At 46.8% G+C, this 20,502-nt stretch overlaps 1 protein-coding gene across 1 annotated transcript in view; it reads right to left on the bottom strand.

Annotated features, from left to right (window-relative positions):
- Positions 1–150: 150 nt before the first annotated feature.
- LOC133351541 (metallophosphoesterase MPPED2-like) overlaps positions 151–20,502 on the bottom strand; it is a 53,836-nt gene continuing 33,484 nt past the window's right edge. The window contains 3 exon segments of the mRNA XM_061566838.1: positions 151–2,346; positions 3,989–4,102; positions 7,831–7,946. Of these exon segments, the coding sequence (XP_061422822.1) occupies positions 2,228–2,346; positions 3,989–4,102; positions 7,831–7,946 (349 nt within the window). The 3' untranslated portion in view covers positions 151–2,227.

The following is a 20,502-nucleotide window of genomic DNA, read 5'->3' as shown; positions in this document are numbered from 1 at the left end:
ATCGAGCCTGGATGGATGATGGGCTAAGTAAACCCTCCCTCCTCCCCGCAACCAGGATTTCAACTCGCTCAACCGTTCAGCCAGCTGGTCAATTTAGAGCGATGTGCTGCATGAGTAAAACAGGATTAACACTTGTCACGCTGCTGATAGAATAAACTTGCTTTATTGGTATTCATATGAAGATAAATAACAAAATGAAAAAAATGAAATAAGTTAAAACAAAAATAACAACAAAGCAATTGGTTTGATTAAATTAGGACGTATTACAAGTGGCCTTACAAGCAATGTAAGTTTCACAAACAGGAACAGCGATCAATAGTTTAAAAAAAATACAAACAGCAGCCACACTGTCAAATTAATTCCAAATGCTTTTAAAAAATGATTATTTTAGTCATGTTTAGGCAGTAGGGTATTGTAATTTTTTAATTGCTCAACACCTTAAATTTTGCTGGCACAAAGTACAATATTGCCAAACTTTAGCGTTGCCTCCACACGCAGGTAAAATGCTACAAAAATGCACAATATTTAATTGAAAACCAAATTTTATGTACATGTATCTGCGATGCCACACACGGTGTTTGAAACAAGTGTATATATAGCGCGAGTATTTACGACCTATAACTTGGTTGACACTGAATATTTTTTTTTACGTAAATTACATCTGGTATAAGAGCAGATTGTTGCCATGAACAGTGCAAAACAAAAATCATCCTTATAAAAATGTTTCACACACTATGATTGTTTGCTCACAACTAAACCATACCTCAGACCTTTACAGTATATAAATAGTACAACTACCTTTCATTCGAGTCGCGGGGGGGGGGGGGGGGTCACACACTGACGTTGTTTTAATGCAAAATTTAATTAGAATAATGAATCTAATCCACCCTGTTTGGGATTTTCTAAATAATTTTTGTTACATGCGACGCACAACCAAACTGCACAGGGACGCCCACAATTAAATTATCGATACTCTGCCTGTATCGATTCCCCTGTACCATAAAAATGTAATTGATTAATGTGACATGGCTTCCCCCCACCCACAATCTAAATGCGATGCATACATTTAAATCTTTCAAAGCGTTCTCTGCTGCTCAGCGCTCCGACGCGTTTCGCCAGGCGCGCCGCGTGATGTTAAATTTTATCGCTCCAACGTGCTGGGCAGCAGCGTTCGTTGGGAGGTTTCCACCAGCATGTGGAATGAAACGTCGGACATCGTGCCAAAGGGCACACGGTACGACGTCAAGACGCGCGTCAGAGGGGTATCGGCAAGGCTGAGAGATTCCATGGAGTTGTGCTGCTGAATTGAATTGCTACGGATGTTTCTTTTCAACCAGTGAGACCCCTGTTAAAAAAAAATACCCCAGCGTGGATAAATCCAGAATGCACATAATAACAATAATAGCACCAAGAGCACAGACAAGGGGGGGAGGGTGAAGAAAAAAAACAGCTAAGTTCTATTGGCACTGGATCTCAACCGCTTAAATCCTTTCAGCGAAGCCTTGCACACAAAATATTCCCCCAGACAAAAATCTACGAGGTTAACTTGAATCAAAATCGTAAAGGTAAAATGTTACCACTAAAACTTTCACGAAAAATCAATGTTGGCAGCTGCACTTAAAACTCCAAGGCCTCTAACACTATCACGTTATCTAAAACGAGAAAAAAAGCTATTTGCAAAATATGTATATTTAAAAATGTATTCAGTGCGAGAGATTTGTCTTCGTCCACTGCTGACGCTTCGCTCCAATAAGTTCATCCACATCGAATAGAAAATACAAAAACGGCAACCCTCATCTCTCACCATCCCTCGCCACGCGCTCCCCCTTTTTTAATTCTAAAATATTTCTTTTCACGACTTAAGCACTGTACAATCACAAATTGTGCACGAATCCATTTACTCTTATCACTATGCATATTTGAAAAAAAATGCGACGACAAAGCATTGAAATTTGCAGGGATGGTGGGAGGGGGGGCACGGGAGAGAGAGAGAGACAGAGAAAAAAAGTTCACAATAAAAAAAAAGCTCTTGGTAGTCGAGAAAACATTTCTGAACAGACCCGTCGCTTCGACAATAAACATCCCCTTTGCAGCAAGTGTTGGCAGGGCCTTGGCATTGCCCTTCAGGGGGCAAATGGTGGAAAAATTGAGGATCGAATGAACACGATGTCCTGCGCAACCCCATTCAGCTGTTTAATGTCCCGGGGCAGCAGCGAGGGTGGGGGGACTAAGACCTGCTGGGATTTGGCAGGTCTATGACTATCGGCGGATTCGTTGGCTGGAAGCTCACTGTGCACAGCGATGCGTTCACGTATGTCGTACAACTGTCCGTCATGATGCCGTAACCTACGAGGGGGGGGGGATAAGGGGAAGAGGCAGAAACGGGCAGTGCATTATTATTTGTATGACCACTATTATTATTGTTGGGTGGTCAAGTGCGGCGGATGAGCAAGTGCAAGTCCAATTTTAATTGGTGCTACAATAGAAATATCCAGTGACGAGCCGTGTGGCATTGCGTGTGTGTCTGTGTATACAAGTGCTAATGACAGGCATCCCACGAGAGCCGTTCACGGACTGTTGTGGAAAGTCCTTTTAGTGAACACCCATTTATTCTAGATTTGAAGATTTGGTGACTGCAAGGATTCATATTATTAGGTTTTTTCGGTAAAGTCACGTAGGTACAAAATTAAAATTAATAGAAGTAAAATTAAAATAAAATACAAATCACGACGTTTCGGAAGCAACACAAGCCTCCGCCTTCAATCAAGTGATGCAGCAATCGTGCTGTGACTGTTCCACCTGAAGACGGAGGCTTGTGTTGCTTCCGAAACGTCGTGATTTTTATTTTATTTTTATTAATTTTAATTTTTTATCTATTTGGTGACTTTACCGAAAAAACCTAAGAACACCTATTTAGGCCGACGAGGTACTTGGGGGAGGTGGTGTAGCCAGCACCGAGCCCGGCAACATTTATCTCCCCCCCCCCCCCCCCCAGTGCCGATGATTTACACGTGACATCAAATACTCATTTCTGGCTCAGGCCACCCACAGGAGACCCAGGCCAGATGATTCAGAACTGCACCGGTTTCTCGTGGTGCCTTGTTTTGTGCGTGTCCTGGTGTTGCAAGGATCGCTCCACGGTTACCGTTATGACCCAGGACCAGTTCAGATAACCCTCGCCACGGATGCTCGCCGTGGTCGGAAATTGAACTGAGGTCGTTGGGTTGATAAAACACCTTGGGGTGGGTGCTGAAGTGGTTCGTGCACTGCGCTACACCCGGGATCTGTCTCTATGCTTTGTACGTAAGAAGTGTGTGTCTTTGTGCGTGCGTGTGGGCGTGCGTGAAGTGCGGGTGTGTGTATGTGTGTGTGTGTCTAAGTGTGGGAAGCGGTGATGTAGTGGTTAGTGCGCTTCGCTACGAACCTGGTGACCCGGGTTCGATTCCCGCTCACGCCCAACACCAGTGACGATTATCTGTACCGGTCCTGGGCCTCCCCTAGGTCGACTCAGCCTCAAATGAGTGCCTGGTGCGATGTGTAAACATTGCACCAGGTACTCAAAGGCGGCCGGGCGTGGTGTTGGCCACCCACCCCCTCGTGTGCAGTGCCGACCTTTATAAGTGCCCGCTAACAGCACTTGCCCCTACAGTCTATTAAGGCTATACTGGGGGATCTTTTGTGTGTATGCGTACATACGGATGGGCGTGCGTGCGTGAGTATAACCGATTTGCATGCGCGCACTTGCATTAGTGCAACGCATGGCACATCCGTGCACGTGTGAGTGTACGTCCCGTGCATCTGGTGCGTGCGTCGTGCGCGCGTATTAGTAAGCCACTGGAGCAGTGCACTTTTAAATCTAGAATTAAAACTCATTCCGTTAGAACAGTTTCGTTTGTTGTCCTTCCCCCGCACCTCCCGATTGGCACGGTTGGCTACGTACGGTGCAAAAGAAGTTCAACGTGCGTGCGTGCGTGCGTGCGACACCGACCCTCGTGTATGTGCCCGAAGACGTGCAGCTTGGGCTGTACGCGCTTCTGCACAGTGTTGAGCAGCTCCACGCACCCCGCCCTCTGCAGCACCTTCGGGACCCAGTCCCGGAACCCTGCAACGAGGCAGACGCAACACGATCCGGGCTATTACGCTAAACACTTGCAGCCTTTCTCCCCCGTCCTGCGAGAGGGCGCGCACGGCTCGCACTGGGTGGTCCCGCAGATTGAGCAGCTTCATACTGGGGGACTTCTCCACATTGCCGGAGGAAGAGTTAGGGGGCTTATATCTCTCTCTCTGCGCTTGAGTAATGTTCAAGCATTTATTATTTAATACGATAACCGAGCACGCACCCACGCGGCACTCGCTAAAGCCATGCTCGCACGTACAGGGACGGAGCGCGGGATTAGGTTAAAGCAGCTATCGAATTAAAATGCGAACTTAAAAAAAAAAAATCCAGCGAAAAAAATTGCCTGCGTATATTTCACAAGGATATACATTCATTCTTTGCAAACTACAGGATTGAAAACTGCGCAAGTGCACAAGAAAGGGGTTGCGATAGCAGCGTGCAGCTATGTTAATAATGCTCACTTTTAATGAAATTGAACGCGGTAAAAAAAGTCCAAACTGACAGCTCCGGCATGGAATTTCACTGGATATTAATTTCAAGAAATTTGAGAAAAATTCACTCGCACGGGCTAGTGTGAAATGCTCTGGTGATGTGGCAACTATTGCAGGCCACCGTTCTGATACTCACACTGCAAAAGCTACTCATCTTAGGCTGAGTCGACCTCGGGTAGAGTCCTCTGACGAGGTTAAAGTGCCGATAACCAATGATGTTCATTGTAGCCAAGAATCAAATCTGTGTCGCTGGAGTACTGTTGTGCAAACACTCATTCTCCAGTATGTGGCATACCTGACTGTAACATGTCTGCCCTGGCCAATTAACTGCCAAACACCCAGGGCATTTTTGTATCGATGTTCACACAAATCCGATCTTTTCACATCCAGTAACGAATGTTAATCTCCCATACATTCGCTCACTACTAAAGCACAGTCGAGCAGTTGCTCATCTTCAAAGCAGTTTGCCCTTCATCTCGATACGGGAACACTAATAATTTTCTATAGCCGTTCACATATCTGACCTATTTACATATCTGCCTATGCCTCCAGTCCCCGGAGGCATATGCCATCGCACTGCATTTCAATTAATCAATAACCACCCTCGTGTTGATTCCCCCTCTCCGTTAGACACGGACGGATGTACGTGCATCAACAAAGTGTCAGCATTCTTTTTTCGATTTAAAGCTTTCGTGACTGCAGGGATTCATCTTCTTGGTTCTTTCGGTAAAGTCACGTAAAATGAAAATAATAAAATAATAAAAATAAAACATTCTAAAATAATTCTCACGACGTTTCGGCCACAACGCAAGCAGCCGTCCTCAGGTGGAGAACAGGTCTGTCGAGAAGACAGACTGTCAGACTGTCTTCTGTCAGACTGTCTTCTCGACAGACCTGTTCTCCACCTGAGGACGGCTGCTTGCGTTGTGGCCGAAACGTCGTGAGAATTATTTTATTATGTTTTATTTTTATTATTTTATTATTTTCATTCTACGTGACTTTACAGGTCTGTCGAGAAGACAGAGTCTGACAGAGTCTGACTTCTCGACAGACCTGTTCTCCACCTGAGGACGGCTGCTTGCGTTGTGGCCAAAACGTCGTGAGAATTATTTTATTATGTTTTATTTTTATGATTTTATTATTTCCATTCTACGTGACTTTACCGAAAGAACCAAGAAGATGTCACCATTCTCCCAACAGTTTCCAGACCCGGCGGTCTGCTGAACGACGGAGCGGTCGCTGCGCAAAACCGCTCAATATAATGAGCGCGCAAAGAAACAACAAAGACGCAAAACGAGTCGAATAATGCCGTGGTCAAGGAATCGGATGGGGGAGCAGGGATTGAAAGCAACAATTGCAAGAATGAATGAATGAAGGCACTGGGGGCGCCGGCCACCATTAAGGGCACAAAGTGGCATTGGTCGTTCTGTGTCGAGGAAGTGGCAAACAAAAGAGGACCACATAGTAAGGGCAATTTTTTGTGTTGTTTTACAAGTCCTCAATGCAGCCAGCATGAAGCCGGGGGTAGTGGACGCATTCATTCATTAGGGGTTTGTTTTGTAACTGCTGTATCCAGGCAGTGTGAGACGGAAAGCGGTGGAGCAGAGTGGGAGGGGGGTGGAGAGTGGGTGGGGGGGGTGAGTGGGTGATGGTGGTGGTGAGTGGGTGATGGTGGGGGTGGTGGAGAGTGGGTGATGGTGGTGGTGGTGAGTGGGTGATGGTGGTGGTGAGTGGGTGATGGTGGTGGTGAGTGGGTGATGGTGGTGGTGAGTGGGTGGTGGTGGAGGTGGTGGTGGTGAGTGGGTGGTGGTGGTGGTGAGTGGGTGGTGATGGTGAGTGGGTGATGGAGGTGGTGGTGGTGAGTGGGTGATGGAGGTGGTGGTGGTGAGTGGGTGATGGTGGTGGTAATGGTGGTGGTGAGTGAAGGAGGTGGTGGTGGTGGTGAGCAGGTGGGTGATGGAGGTGGTGGTGGTGGTTGTGGTGGCCATGTGCGATAGGTGGTGGAAGCGGTGGTAGAAAGGAGGTGACGGTTGTGGTGGTGAGATATTGGGGGTAGTGGTGATTATAGTGGCAAGAGTGGAGGGTGGTGGTAAAACTAAACTGTAAATTAAACTTTTTTTTATTTTACCAGTTAAGGCCCACGGAGCTATATAGCTATTTTTCATAAGCGACCTGGCCGCAAATGATAGCTCAATGAAGTGGCTTATCATGTGGAAATTTATAGCCGTGAAATGTTTCTAAATGTGGAGGGAAAAACCGGAAGACCCGGAGAATAATGCACGCGACCACGGGGAGAGAGATACGCAAACTCCAAATGTGCAGCAGGCATCAGGGTCGGGATCAAACCTACGACCTCCTGAATACCAGGCGAGGTCGTTAACATCTCGCCACCGTAGCACCCCGTGGTGCTGGAAGGTGGTGGTGGTGGAGAGTGGGTGGTGGTAATGGTAGTTCTGGGGGATCGTGGTGGTGGTGGAGAGTGAGTGGTGGTAGTGGTGGTTCTGGGGGATCGTGGTGGTGGTTCTGGGGGATCGTGGTGGTGGTGGAGAGTGGGTGGTAGTGGTGGTTCTGGGGGATCGTGGTGGTGGTTCTGGGGGATCGTGGTGGTGGTGGAGAGTGGGTGGTGGTAGTGGTGGTTGTTCTGGGGGATCGTGGTGGTGGTGGAGAGTGAGTGGTGGTAGTGGTGGTTCTGGGGGATCGTGGTGGTGGTGGTCGTGGTGGTGGTGGAGAGTGAGTGGTGGAAGAAATGATAGTGCTGGAAGGTGGTGGTGGAGAGTGGGTGGTGGTAGTGGTGGTTCTGGGGGATCGTGGTGGTGGTTTTGGGGGATCGTGGTGGTGGTGGTAGTAGTGCTGGAAGGTGGTGGTGGTGGTGGTGGTGGTGGAGAGTGGGTGGTGGTAGTGGTGGTTCTGGGGGATCGTGGTTGTGGTGGTGGTCGTGGTGGTGGTGGAGAGTGAGTGGTGGAAGAAATTATAGTGCTGGAAAGTGGTGGTGGCGGCACTGGAGGCTAGTAGTGGTGGTGGAGAGTTGAGATTGTGGTAGTGCTGGAAGGTGGTGGTGGAGAGTCGGTGGTGGCGGTGGTGGTGGTGGTGGTAGTTTTGGGGGATCGTGGTGGCGGTGGTAGTGCTGGAAGGTGGTGGTGGAGAATGGGTGGTGGTAGTTGTGGTTCTGGAGGATCGTGGTGGTGGTGGCGCCGGAGGTGAGGAGTGCAGTATTCTCCGTACCCAGGGGAGGACCGTGCGTCATGAGCACATCGATTCCCTCGGGGATCAGGTTCCACTTGTCGAGGAGCGGCTGTCCCCGCTGCAGGTTAAAGCCCCAGCCATAATACCACGGGGTCCTGGGTGGGGACCATCACAAACAACACCACTGTCATCATCAATCATCATCATCATCATACATCATCATCATCACCATCCATCATCTCCATCATCATCATCATCACCATCAATCACCATCACTATCAATAATTACCTTTAGTATCATCACTATTACCATCGTCAAGTTCATTATCTGCAGGCTGCAAGTACCCGCAATCATTTGCCTGTGCACGCCTTTCAGTGCAGCAGACATGCGTGGACATGTGCAGCCGCCCTTTGTCCATCCAACACTGCGCTGGTCGTGGGAATTATTTGACTGTACTTCACCACGCTGATCAGTGCGGGTTGGTGAAAGCAGGAAGCATAGAAGTGCAGTGGAACAATGGATCATGTTGCACCGCCCTCTGCTGCCCACAAAATAGCAGCCTTTCCGCAGCCGATAAACTGCTCGGCACGCTGGTCACCCATTTAAAGCACGGCCCAGGCTCAAGCTTACTTTGCTTCGGACATCAAAGCAAATTGAGCAGAACCTTTAGTGATTTGGCCATAGGAATGCAGTATATATATTTTTGTATTGTAATACGTAGAGATCTAACGGTGTCCTCAGGGTCAGGGTAGGGCCAGCAAATGCTGAGATGCCGAGTACGAATCCAGCTTTCAGCTTGCCACGTTTAAATCGGGGCTGTCAAGCGTAGCAGAGTTAATGGTCTCAGCTCGGTTAGCACACACACACACAAAAATTACGATATTGAATTTCGGTTGAGAATTAAAAGAAAAAAATATCCGTTTCCCTTGCCATGCGCGGAACGTTTCTACGTTTGCAGGGTGTGTGCTACAGGGCAGTGCCCCCCAAGTTTGGCTTATGGAGGTCACTGGGAGGGGTCTCAGATGTAGTTTTGCGATATCACCTTCCGCAGGGCATTCTCTAACGGGCTTGACGCATTACTCTGCCAGAGCTCCCAATGGATATTTTGTCCCACGACAGGTTGTCAATAATGGGATTCGAATAAAATTGAGAAAAAAATATTAAAAATGTGACTTAAATACAATGGCATTACTGCAAGATACTGAGCACACACATTTCATTTATTTTTTTAAGCTCATCAATGTCAACATGCATAGTATTACCCTGCAGCAGTTTAGCCCAGGAGGGTCTCATTACACCATCTCCTATCTCCTACAGCTCAATCCCGTACCCAGGGGTGTTGTTTACCCATCAAGCATTCAGAATTATGCAGCTTGCTTTTCTTTTGCAAATTACATTCTATTAGTCAAATCGGCATCACGGTGCACAGGGAATATACTCCCATTAAGAACTCCAGAGGACCACGTTGATTATCTCCCAGAGAGCGGACTCGCGAAGATGAGGTCACAGAACTACCCTTCGACAGGCCTCTTTAACCACACTTAAGGGGATGCCTCATCTGTGCCCAGCAAAGTGTTTTCATCGCATGTCAATCAAGCCAAAGTTATTAAAGTTATCAAAGCTGAGATTTGACAAACAACGTTTCAGAAAATGGAGGGGGTAGATGGGAGGAGCGTTTCGTGCAATCATTGACAGCCCGGGTTGAGCCCATTGACTTGCCACGCTCAACAATCCGGTTGACAATCACTCCCGTCAGAAACCCAGATTCACACCCAGGATCTTGGCCGTGTCGGCTCCGTGCTCATGCGGCATTGGTCCACCTGCCGTGCTTTTTCTTTTTTGAGGGGCCTCGCAGAGAGCCCGTTGAGATTCAATGCCCGCTTATTGCATGGGAGGACCTGTGACCCGTGGAACTGAAGAACGATGTTTTGTATTAAAAAAAAAACCTACATTAATTTCAGTAATTATCACGTTTAACACTTGAACTGCGACTCTGGAAGAGCAATTGGCCTGGCTCTGAAAAAAAAAAAATCTATTCTTCCAATTATTTCGTTTAAGCCCATGGGGAAATATGTTGGATTTTTTTTTTTTAACCAGCCAGCAAAAAATATTGGTTCTTATATTTTATTTACTAAATGTATTTTCCCCCTGTATAGTCGCTGAAACAGCAAACGTACGTATACTGTAGAGTACAGAGAATTTTAATAATAAATCAAGGCATTACATTTATGACTCGCTGGGTTCTCTGCGGAGAGACAGCTCAGGATATTTACCACAGCACCGGTGCCAGAATGGCTCAACACATCCCACCTCTTCCGTGGAAGCAACAACTCCTAATCCGGGTCAGGTTCGTAAATGTACTTTTAATAATGACGCAAAAAAAAGAAAAAACCATTCGGGAAAATCAAGTGTCTCCTTTTAACAATGCGATGTGATCGTGGGAGAAATTGTGCCGCATGTCTCTCTACGCTGTACACCCCCCCCCCCCCCCCCCCAGGCTCTCCGTGAATCTGGTCTCTGCTCAAAGCACAGTGACCGGTTGTGGCTCGCGGCACTGCAAACGTGTTGTGTGCATGCACACACCGAGATAAAGATGCCCCCCCCCCCATTCAGCCTTTGATAGACTGTTGGGGCACTGTGCTCTGAGTGAGCACTTCTTCAAGGCCGGCACGGCCAATGCCACGCCCGTCCGCCTTTGTCTCCCCAGTGCTGCTGTTTACCCACCAAATCAAGTACCCGTTTCAGGCAGAGTTGACCTCGGGGAGGCTCAGAACCAGTTCAGACCTTCAGCGCTGATTTTTACAGCGAGAGGGATTTGAACATGGGTCGCCGGATTTGTATAGTGCACTAACCACGACGACACGACCGCTCCCCACACACACACACACGGACGCAGGACCTGACCCTTTTTATATGTACTTTATAAACCTCAAAGTAAATGGATATAGCACGATACTGCTCACATGGGCATACTCTTCCGGGAAATCACCACAAGGGCAACCCTGTAATAACACAGGTCACACCGCCGTTCATAAGTCATATATATACGGCCAGGTTGGAATGTGATGTTTTTGCAAGGGGAAAAAAAATTCAATAAGGTCCTTACACCACAATTTCCTTATTTATGCTGCAACGAAGAAACGCGGCGGGCAAGCGCACCCACACACGCGCGTGCCAGGCAACTTAAAACGCTTGGGAGCAAAAAAAAAGACACAAGGCGGCAACTGAGAAATATGGATTACGGTCTCGTTTCTCTCAAGTACAGTTACATTTAGGCATTGGAACCTGCCCAGGCCCTCTCTCTCCTGCCATGTAAATTGGAGAGCCCAAACACACGACGACTTCTCACGACGAGCTCACACGGCCACGCATCCTTCTGCGGCGAAGCGGAGGCAGAAAATTCCAGCCTCGTAATTTTCTCATCCAAAGCAGTTTTGGCTAAAAGGCTGCAACACCTTTTGCTACCTTCCTCAAGGTGGGGGGTGGAGTTTGAAACAAAGGCTCTTCTCCTCTTAACCAGCAGATCCGTTCACAGACTGTTGCGTCCTGCGCTGTCTTACCTCGAGATTGAAGGCGTTGTAAATGAGATAGCAACGAAAAATCGTCCAGTCACAGCTAATCGCATCGGCGAGAAGGCGCGAGTGGAATCGCTGCGATAAGATCATAGCGTCTTTCCCCGTTAAGTTTTAGCCACATTGCATGGCCGATGTCACCAGAGTGCTATCATGGAATGCCTTATTGTGATATTCAAGTTTTTTTTTATTTGAATTTAACTTGTGTCGGATAGACTTGGGGGGGAGGGAGTGTGGATGGGGACCATACGTATCTGCAAGATAAGCATATCTGCCCTGAGTAAAAACAATATAATCTTCACAAATAATACATATGTCGGGTGTGAGGTGATTGTTACGCAATGCTTGATATTTTATGTGGCGCGAGCAGCTTTGGCAGTGTCTCACTGCTCCAGGCCACGTGCTCAGGAAGGATGTTGTGTATTTGTTTTGTTACTCTCGAGTTTAAAAGCAGAATGACAGATGGACAAACAAACATTTTTTTTTTTCAACGCACGAACGGCGGTACCGTTCAATAAATAAAGCAGTGCAGTGATGAGTTAAAAAATCCTGTAATTTAGCCGTCCATCAATATGAGTCTCCAGCGAGCAATCGCAAACAACCAATCACTCCGATGTTTGTTGCCTGCTGTCCGGGTCAGGCTATGCCATTAAAAAAAAAACTTGGTTTTGAAAAGGGAAATATTTGCTGACGTGTGGCATATTACTCATCCTCGTTCTCGTTTTGGTTTCCCAGTTATAAGCGCAATGACAAACATCTTTCAAGAAATCAATATGTATGTTGAACTTCTTCCGCACCGTACGGAGCCAACCGTGCTAATATCGGAGGTTAGGAGGTAGGACAACAAACTAAGCACAAAAAGCAGTCCGAAAGAAGTGAGTTTTAAATCGAGATTTTAAAATGCATAGCTCCAGTGGCTTCCTAATATCGGAAGGAAGACGGTTCCAGAGCCACAGAAGCGCATCTGAAAGCGCCGCGATTCGGTGACCGTCTTTATTCGATGGATAACCAATAGCCGATGCTGCTGCAAGGATGACCAGAGTTCGCGTGATCATTTATGCTCCTTGACGAGATCAGCAAAGCATTGTGGTTCATTTGTGGCGAGCACGTCACGGTGCAAAATACGATAAGTACTCTTGATTTGATAGCCATACTTTTGAACGAACGTTTCCCACTAGTTGCTAAACTGGAGTAACAAGAAGACAAAGCTGATCTCAATGCCACACAGAGTAGAGTTTCACCACATCCGGCAGTGGCAGCAGCGAATCATTGTCTCCCAGGCTACAGATCCATTTCCATATTTTTTTTCCCTAAACGTGTATTATTTGTAGCGTCGACGAAGCGCCCCCTGAAAAATGTATTCGCATAAATTTGAAAGCGCCTGACCGCATCTGCCAAATTACAAATCTGAGGATGCCAATCCCCTCTTCAGCTAAGAATTATAGACTCATGCGCGTCACGTGATCGAGTGAATCATGGGAAAGTATTTTTTGTTGTTACGCGCACAGAACTTTTTATTTTTCAACATGGAGTCAACCTCATATGGGTTAATGAATGTTACTTTTCTTTTTTAAATACAGATATAGTAATTGGTTACACGAAACTGGCCGTTTGGTGATTTGGTCGTTCAGTGAGTATAGGACTTTATAATATTTAAACAATGTATATTAATACATAAAGATAATAACGACATTATAAACACATAATATTAAAATAAACATGGTTAAGCCATGCATTGCTAAATTTTACTGGACCTACAAAGCCCGTCGTTAACAGGTGAATGGTCGATAAGCGAACACATTGGGCACTATGGAGACACTACACTACTATACACTATACTACTATACACTACACTACTATAGACGACACATTGGGCTCTATGGAGACACTACACTACTATACACTACACTACTATACACTACACCTTGGGCTATATGGAGACAGGACACTACTGTACACTACACTATACACACTAAACTATACACTACTATACACTACACTACTATACACTACACATTTGGCTCTATGGAGACAGTACACTACTGTACACTACACTATACACTACACTACTATACACTACACTACTATAGTCTACACTCTACACTACACTATACACTACACTACTATACACTAAACTATACACTACTATACACTACACATTTGGCTCTATGGAGACAGTACACTACTGTACACTACACTATACACTACGCTACTATACACTACACTATACACTACACATTGGGCTCGATGGAGGCCCGTCGTTAAGCGATTTGTCGTGAACAGGGGTGCTCGTTAAGAGAGAAGTTCTACTGTAATTATATTACTCACTCCAATCACTCGGTCACCGGCGGTCAGTTGCCTACTCATCACTCTTCTATCGATACTATCATGGTCACTGTTTCGGTTGACTTTCATTACTTTATTCCTCCACCTATGTTGAAGACTTGGTCTACCAGACTCATTGTTTCGTCTCATTCCAACTGCGTTCAACCACCACAATGCAGGTCTCAGCACTTCTCTTTCTGCATCTTTCATCACACCGCTCAACTTTGGAACTCTCTCCCATCGCCTTCCCCCCCCCCCCCCCCAGCTGTTATAATCAGGCTCAATGCAATTAATGCGTTAACTGATGGTGCTGTTTGTTGCTGGCCACTTGACAATTTGTTGTTGTTGCCTGTGCTCAGCAACGGATGTTTAAAACTATACATATAGAAGGTGTTTGAAAAGGATGGACCCGATGTGAAATCGCTGTATCTCTGCAACCACGAACCGCCCATGAATGAAACTCTTACCGCTTGAAAGGGCGGGGCATAGAGAGAGTTTCAAATGATTACCGCTAGATGCCTCTCCCAGCGCACAAACAGCCCCGAGCCTCAGTCATTCGCAAGACACACTGCCTCAACGTTGGATAGGTCGCACGGGACCCCAAGACTTGACGCTACACTCTTGGCCCCCAAGATCCCCACACATCACACCCTGCGACTTTTTTATTGTGGGGATACGTCAAAGACCATGGTGTTTTTGTGCCACCATTAGCGACTATAATCTGGATGACCTCAAAAACAGAATCACGGCAGCGGTGACTTCAGTGGAAGAAGACACTTTGAGAGGCGTTTGGAACGAATTCAACTATCGTCTCGATGTTGTCCGTACAGTAGGTGGAGGGCACACAGAGCATTTATAAAATGGTTTTGTAAAATGTGATAACTCATGAAACCGTTTGTAACTTTTCGTGTAATTGTAACATGTTGCCATCGCGAAATATACTGCTTTGAAATTAGGTCCATCTTTTTAAAACACCCCGTATATACACACATATTTAAAACATAGCCAGATCATAAATTACCGAGTCATATTCTATGTATTCCTCAAGGAGACGCAAGCGAAAACATAACAGTGCCATCGTTCCCACAAAAGTGCCCACGTTCGGAGAGAGAGCAGAGCGGTGTGACTGTGTAAGAGGACAACGCCACTTCGTCACCTTGGGGAATAAAAAAAGACAATGACGATTTCCAAATCAATCCACTGCGAGCCACCCCGCAAGGACACTCAATATAGGCGCTTGAATTTTTTCGCAATACTTCTTAACGATTCTTTGGTTCTTTCGGTAAAGTCACGTATAAAGAAAAAATAACAAATGAAATAATAACGTACGACGTTTCGATTGCAACACAAGCAATCATCATCAGGTATAATGAAATAGCGACATAAAATCTAACCAGAAAAAAATATAGACAGACATATAAGCAGACAGATATCACCAAGATACACACAGCAGGCAACACAGGTACAGAGAGGGGTGATCGTCTCTGTGGGGTGGCCTTAAATAGACAGAGGGGGGCGGAGGCAGCGAGAGGGAGGGGTTAGAGACAAAATTTACATGTCAATGAGTACAACAAAAAGGAGTGAGCAGGCTTAGGGGGAGAAAGAGACACACTAAAATTAAATAACCTAGCAAAGTATCGAAATGTTATGTAAAACGACACAGAGAATCGGTCAACACACTTCTTAACGACCCCGCGGCGCGCCGCGTTGGAGGAAGGCGGCGATCGTGCGGACGGGGTTCGTGCCGCGCCGGTGTCGGGCCCGCACCGGGGTCAAGCCCGCACCGGGGTCAAGCCCGCACCACGCCACGCCACCCGGCGGAGCTTGTATATTTTTGACGCGACAGAAACCGAGCACGGTGTTCTGCACGGCACAGCAGCCTCAACCGCCCCCCCCCCCCCCCCGCTCGACAAGGACAAATGCAGCCCATTAAAGCAGGCTGTTTCGCTGCCGCCACACCGCCTCTGGGCAGCGGTATTCCAAGGCAAATTAATAATCTCTACTGGGATTTGAGACCTCGCGTGACATCTGGCGGTGGGGGCTGACACTTCCCGTGAGGGCTTTTTTTTGGGGGGGGGGGGCAAGGCCCTGGTAATTAACCCGGATTAAATCTCCCACCGCCAGCAGCCCACCCATCCTACCCCCAGCTCTAACCCCTTCACTATTTAGTCTTCTCCCAACTGGCATGTTCAAGGCTAAGAGCCGTGACCCCCCCAACCCCAAACATTACTAGGTTAAGCACGTTGAATAATAACACGCTTGCATTTTGTTTTTCTCTCTCTCTTCCCTCTCTTTCTCTGGTGCCCGTACTGAGCCGTTCATTTACATACATTTGAGCATGCTGCAGTCATTCTATAATAATGTGCATTAAAATTCACAGTTCGGTAGCATTGTGGATATAACACGTTGCTTGCATATATATTAATAGCCATGTATGTGCCGCACGCAAGGAATACAACGGATAATAAACCGCATACGAAATATTAAATGAGTTTAAAATTTATGCTGTCTGCACATTATCTTTGAATGTGAATTTTACAGATTATTTTTGGGCTTTCATGTCCACTCAAAGGCTTATTTATTCCCACAGTTTGTGTGTGTGAAGAGCTCTTTTAGCATATAAATCATTCTGTTCACAGATAACCAGCAGAGCCATGCAGTACATGCCTCTGGTTCAAAGGTCACAGTAAAAGTGTTAACAGTAAACAATAAACATAGTAAAGGTATATGTACAGTTTATGCACCGTTATTATATTAATCCGCAAATTTTTTTTTCCCAACTGAAGTTAAAACCATGTTCTGGGAAAATAAAACGCAGGATAAAACCAAGAATTAGCCCACAATAAAAATTGTTAAATTGGGCAAGCAATTATTTTTGAAAACAAAGAACGCAAATATTGACAGAACCTTTCATGGACTTCTAAACCACATATGGCAGGGTGCGACAAAGCAAATGGCTTTATTTAATTATTCGTTTCATGCGCTGCGCTTTAAACACCGACTATATATCTATCAACCTACTTGCCCGCACAAGGGAAAGTTCTGCAAACCAAAAACCGTAGACTCGGCCCGGAGTGAAAAAAACACGAATCAATTTGCATGCACACCGGATTGCCATGACTCACTAAGATTCATATTTTAAGTTTGGCGATGTAAATTTGCAGAGTACATGCCCTACCGGGTGAGTTACAACAGGGACATCCGTACATCATGACGGAATGGATGCATTCAATCTGCAGAAATAAAATTTCAATACTGTACCGTATTAACATTTCTCAGAAGGTGCAAAAAAAGTATACATAAAGTATTTTTTATTTTGGAACGACAATGCTATTTGCACGATCACGGATGGCATGTCCTAGCCACTGATACTATCCATCAATACTTGAGACCCATAATTGCAGAGGAACAATATCTAAGCATGTGCCCTAAGCACTGTTAAAACAACTATGAAGACGGAGCGATGAAAATCTAAACTAAACTTAAATTTGTTTTTATTTTACCAGGAATAGGCACACTGAGCTGGCTATCACAAATGACGGCTCAACAAAGTGGCTTGTCGCCGTGTGGAAATTTATAGCAGCCAAATACTCCAGACACACGTTTCTAAATGTGGAGGGGAAAAACCGGAGGACCCAGAGAAAAATCCACGCGACCGCAGGGAGAACAAATATACAGTGGTCAGGGTCGGTGATCGAACCCACGACCTCCTCCATACCTAGGCGAGATAGTTAACATCTCGCCACTGTATCACTCCAAATTGGCTACATGTGCAGGAGCTGGATGGATTGTTGACGGCTTGGGTTATCCAGCAGTGGATTCATCATAGATGACGACAAAAGATGATTGATGATGATGAAAACGAATGTTCCAGTGCCACCCGTTGGCCATTTCCTTTGAGCAGATTCAAGAAGAGCTCGATTAGCATTCTGCCTTCTTGTTTGCACGCCGTTGCACGTTTTCCTCCTTTGGCTCTTCTCCCATTATTTTGGAGCCAAAAATCATCATCATTAACGTTTGCGTGACTTTAATTATTGTAAAATGTGTTACTAATGCATTTGGCACCCACGTTTATTTTTGGGGTGTTCCGTTAATGAGTGCCGCCTGCTTGTTGCGCGGCGTTGCCACGCTGCCCATCTCCGCAGGGGCCTGCGTTGCTAAAAACGCCTCTTGAAGATTCTTTTGCCCAACCCTTCCGCCCCCCCCCTGCCCCCCCCCCCCCCGTTATTTTTGCACATTCGCAACTGCCACCGTGGCGAGCGAACCACCGAAGCGACGTTTGAGAGCGCGTCGATCTCGGTCGAACGGCCCCTTCGCATTTCGACACGGGCAGCAGCAACCGCCGCCGCCACCACCGGGGCGACCGACCGTGCAGCTTGGAGAGAGAGAGTCGCGGCGATAAGGGCGGCACGACCGGTCGCTTCGCTCGCTGGTTGACGGCCGCCCGATGGAAACTTGGCCCATCTCTCGCCGCCGCGGTTCACCCCCACCACCACCACCCCCCCCCCCCCCCCGCCTCAAATGGCTCTGAGCGACGGCGTCGATACGAGGCCGTCGGAAGCCATCCGTGCTGTCAGGTTGACGACGCGCGTTTAGGCCTGCCAAGGTTAAGGTGACTATCGGTATATTAACTTCGGCGTTAATCATGGCAACGTGCGAACAATATCAGCTTCATAAGAAATATATATAAATATATATTTTATCCGTGTGTTGGTCCATACAATGCTCAGTTATGAGCAGGCCATTTTACAATGCATTGTCTAAATATATGTAAAAAATAGTAAAAATCCGGCCAATATCAATTCACCAATGGATTAAGGCCTCTCCAGGTCGTGTGAGTTTTTATTTTAATTTTGCCGTACTTCACCGCACTGGTCAGTGCAGGTTGGTGAGGGGGCAGGGAGGGCACTCACCACTGATGTTACCCATGGCCAGGAATCTAACTCGAATGGCGTGTTTTGGACCCAGTTTCCAGGTATGCACATCCATACCAGACTGCTGCTGCTGTTGTTCTATGGTTACCGTAGATTTCCTTCTCATTTGTGTTTTGGCGAAATGCTCTTTTTTTGCACGACATTCCTTGCAGCCCGCTATTGTTTGAAGAACAAGTGCGGCAACCAGGACGCGTCCGATTCATTCAAATTCACACCCATTCATTCTTTCATTCCAAACCCGTTCCCGTTGTGCAGTGTTTCGTGCGACGCAGCGACAGAGACGACGCTCAATTTACGCCGATTGCAGATTTAATATCCGAGCAGTCGCCACCGGGGATCTGTTTCCAAAAACACAGCCTAGACAAAGGCTGGCAGCAGTCGTCAGGCAACAGAACCGCTCGTCACTCTATAACCTTTCAAGGCACGGCAATCGTTTCGGACTCGTGCAATAACGCGGCAAGTTTTGCCGAAGTCGCGCGTGCAACTTGCGTGTGCACGCACGCACGCACAGGCTTGGGTGTCTCTGACCGAAGAAAAATGACCCGGTGATTTATCACTTTCTCCCAACATGAAACCTGAACGACTGCTGTGGGAGCTAATTGAACAGAGCGCTTTGATCATTCTGTCACGGAGACAAAGACGGACGCTCGGTAAATGGGAGTTTTACTGCTCTCCCGAGGCGGGTTTACGGGACAGAAGCTGCTTTGTACACACTTCATTGCCGTCCAGATAGACAACGGTGAGCTCATTTGTATGGCGGGGGCCCCGCTCAGGAGAAGCGCTGGGTGTTTGTACCGCGAACAGATGGTCGTGCACCTAAAACAGCGGCAGTGGCCGCAGCACGCTGCATCGTATCCTCCGCGGCAATTAGTCAAGCAGACGCTCATTACCGACCGCTCAGCAGTTAGGTGGGGCCCCTTCGCGACGGGCTCGAGGTGGAGAGGCAAGCGAACGTTGCTTTCACGCTCGCCTTTGTTTAAGAAGCTCGGCTAAATACTCGACTAATTTTAGTCTTTCATGCGAAGAACATGTTTTGTGCGAATGATTGCAAGAGGACAAGCGGGTTTATTTATGTTGTTTGTTTAGTCCACGAATGAATGCCCTTACCATTACATGTATATTGTGTTGCATGTGTCCATGAAAGAGATAGAGACGGAGCTGTACGGGAATGGCAATTGCTTGCACATTCTACATGTCTGGGTGACCTTTGACTTGTGAATGTACAAGTGCATAGCAGTGTGTGTATATATGCGAGTATGTTTGTATGTATGTGTACACTTTGGAAATCAGACAAGGTTACTTGCTACATTACAGAATCAATTGTACATTTTTCCTTAAAGCAGGAGACATTCATTGAAATGATCTGGAGAGGAAAAAAATACACAAAGCAGTTGTCTGAAGGACACACTGCACTATATATTTTGTATGCATTGTATTATATATATAAATAATAAACCAATCTGCTGATTTTCACAAAGCAGAATCCACTCATCTGGTGGAAGGTTCCAAAACTGGGTCTGTGATAATATAGCCCTCCCAATGCCTTCTGGCCCCGCTCGCTCACGGTGCTAATTATTGGAGCCTGCAGGTAAAAGGAAAAAAAAAGAGAGAGAGGCTTTCGTAGTAATAGGGGGGGGGGGGCACATCACAAGGGCTTCTAAAAAAAAATCTCCACGCTAAAGCAGCGAACGCTCCGGAGATGTGTTACGTAAAACACATGCTCCCACGTGTTTGGCTTTGGGCCTAAAATACAGAGGAAATGCCGCCTGCCAGCTGCGAGCCGCGTTAACCGACCCAGTGCCAGTTTTTTTGCCCTCCTTGGTAGGGTTCGCTTTCCAGGGTAGAACGGCGGAATGCTGAGCACGGGGGAAAACTTCAG

This window comes from Lethenteron reissneri, chromosome 37 (assembly GCF_015708825.2).
Source record: "Lethenteron reissneri isolate LAM-NWPU_2019-01 chromosome 37, ASM1570882v1, whole genome shotgun sequence".
Taxonomy (NCBI): Eukaryota; Metazoa; Chordata; class Hyperoartia; order Petromyzontiformes; family Petromyzontidae; genus Lethenteron; species Lethenteron reissneri.
Note: the sequence above shows the minus strand (reverse complement) of the source record. Positions and strands in the feature narration are given on the sequence as shown.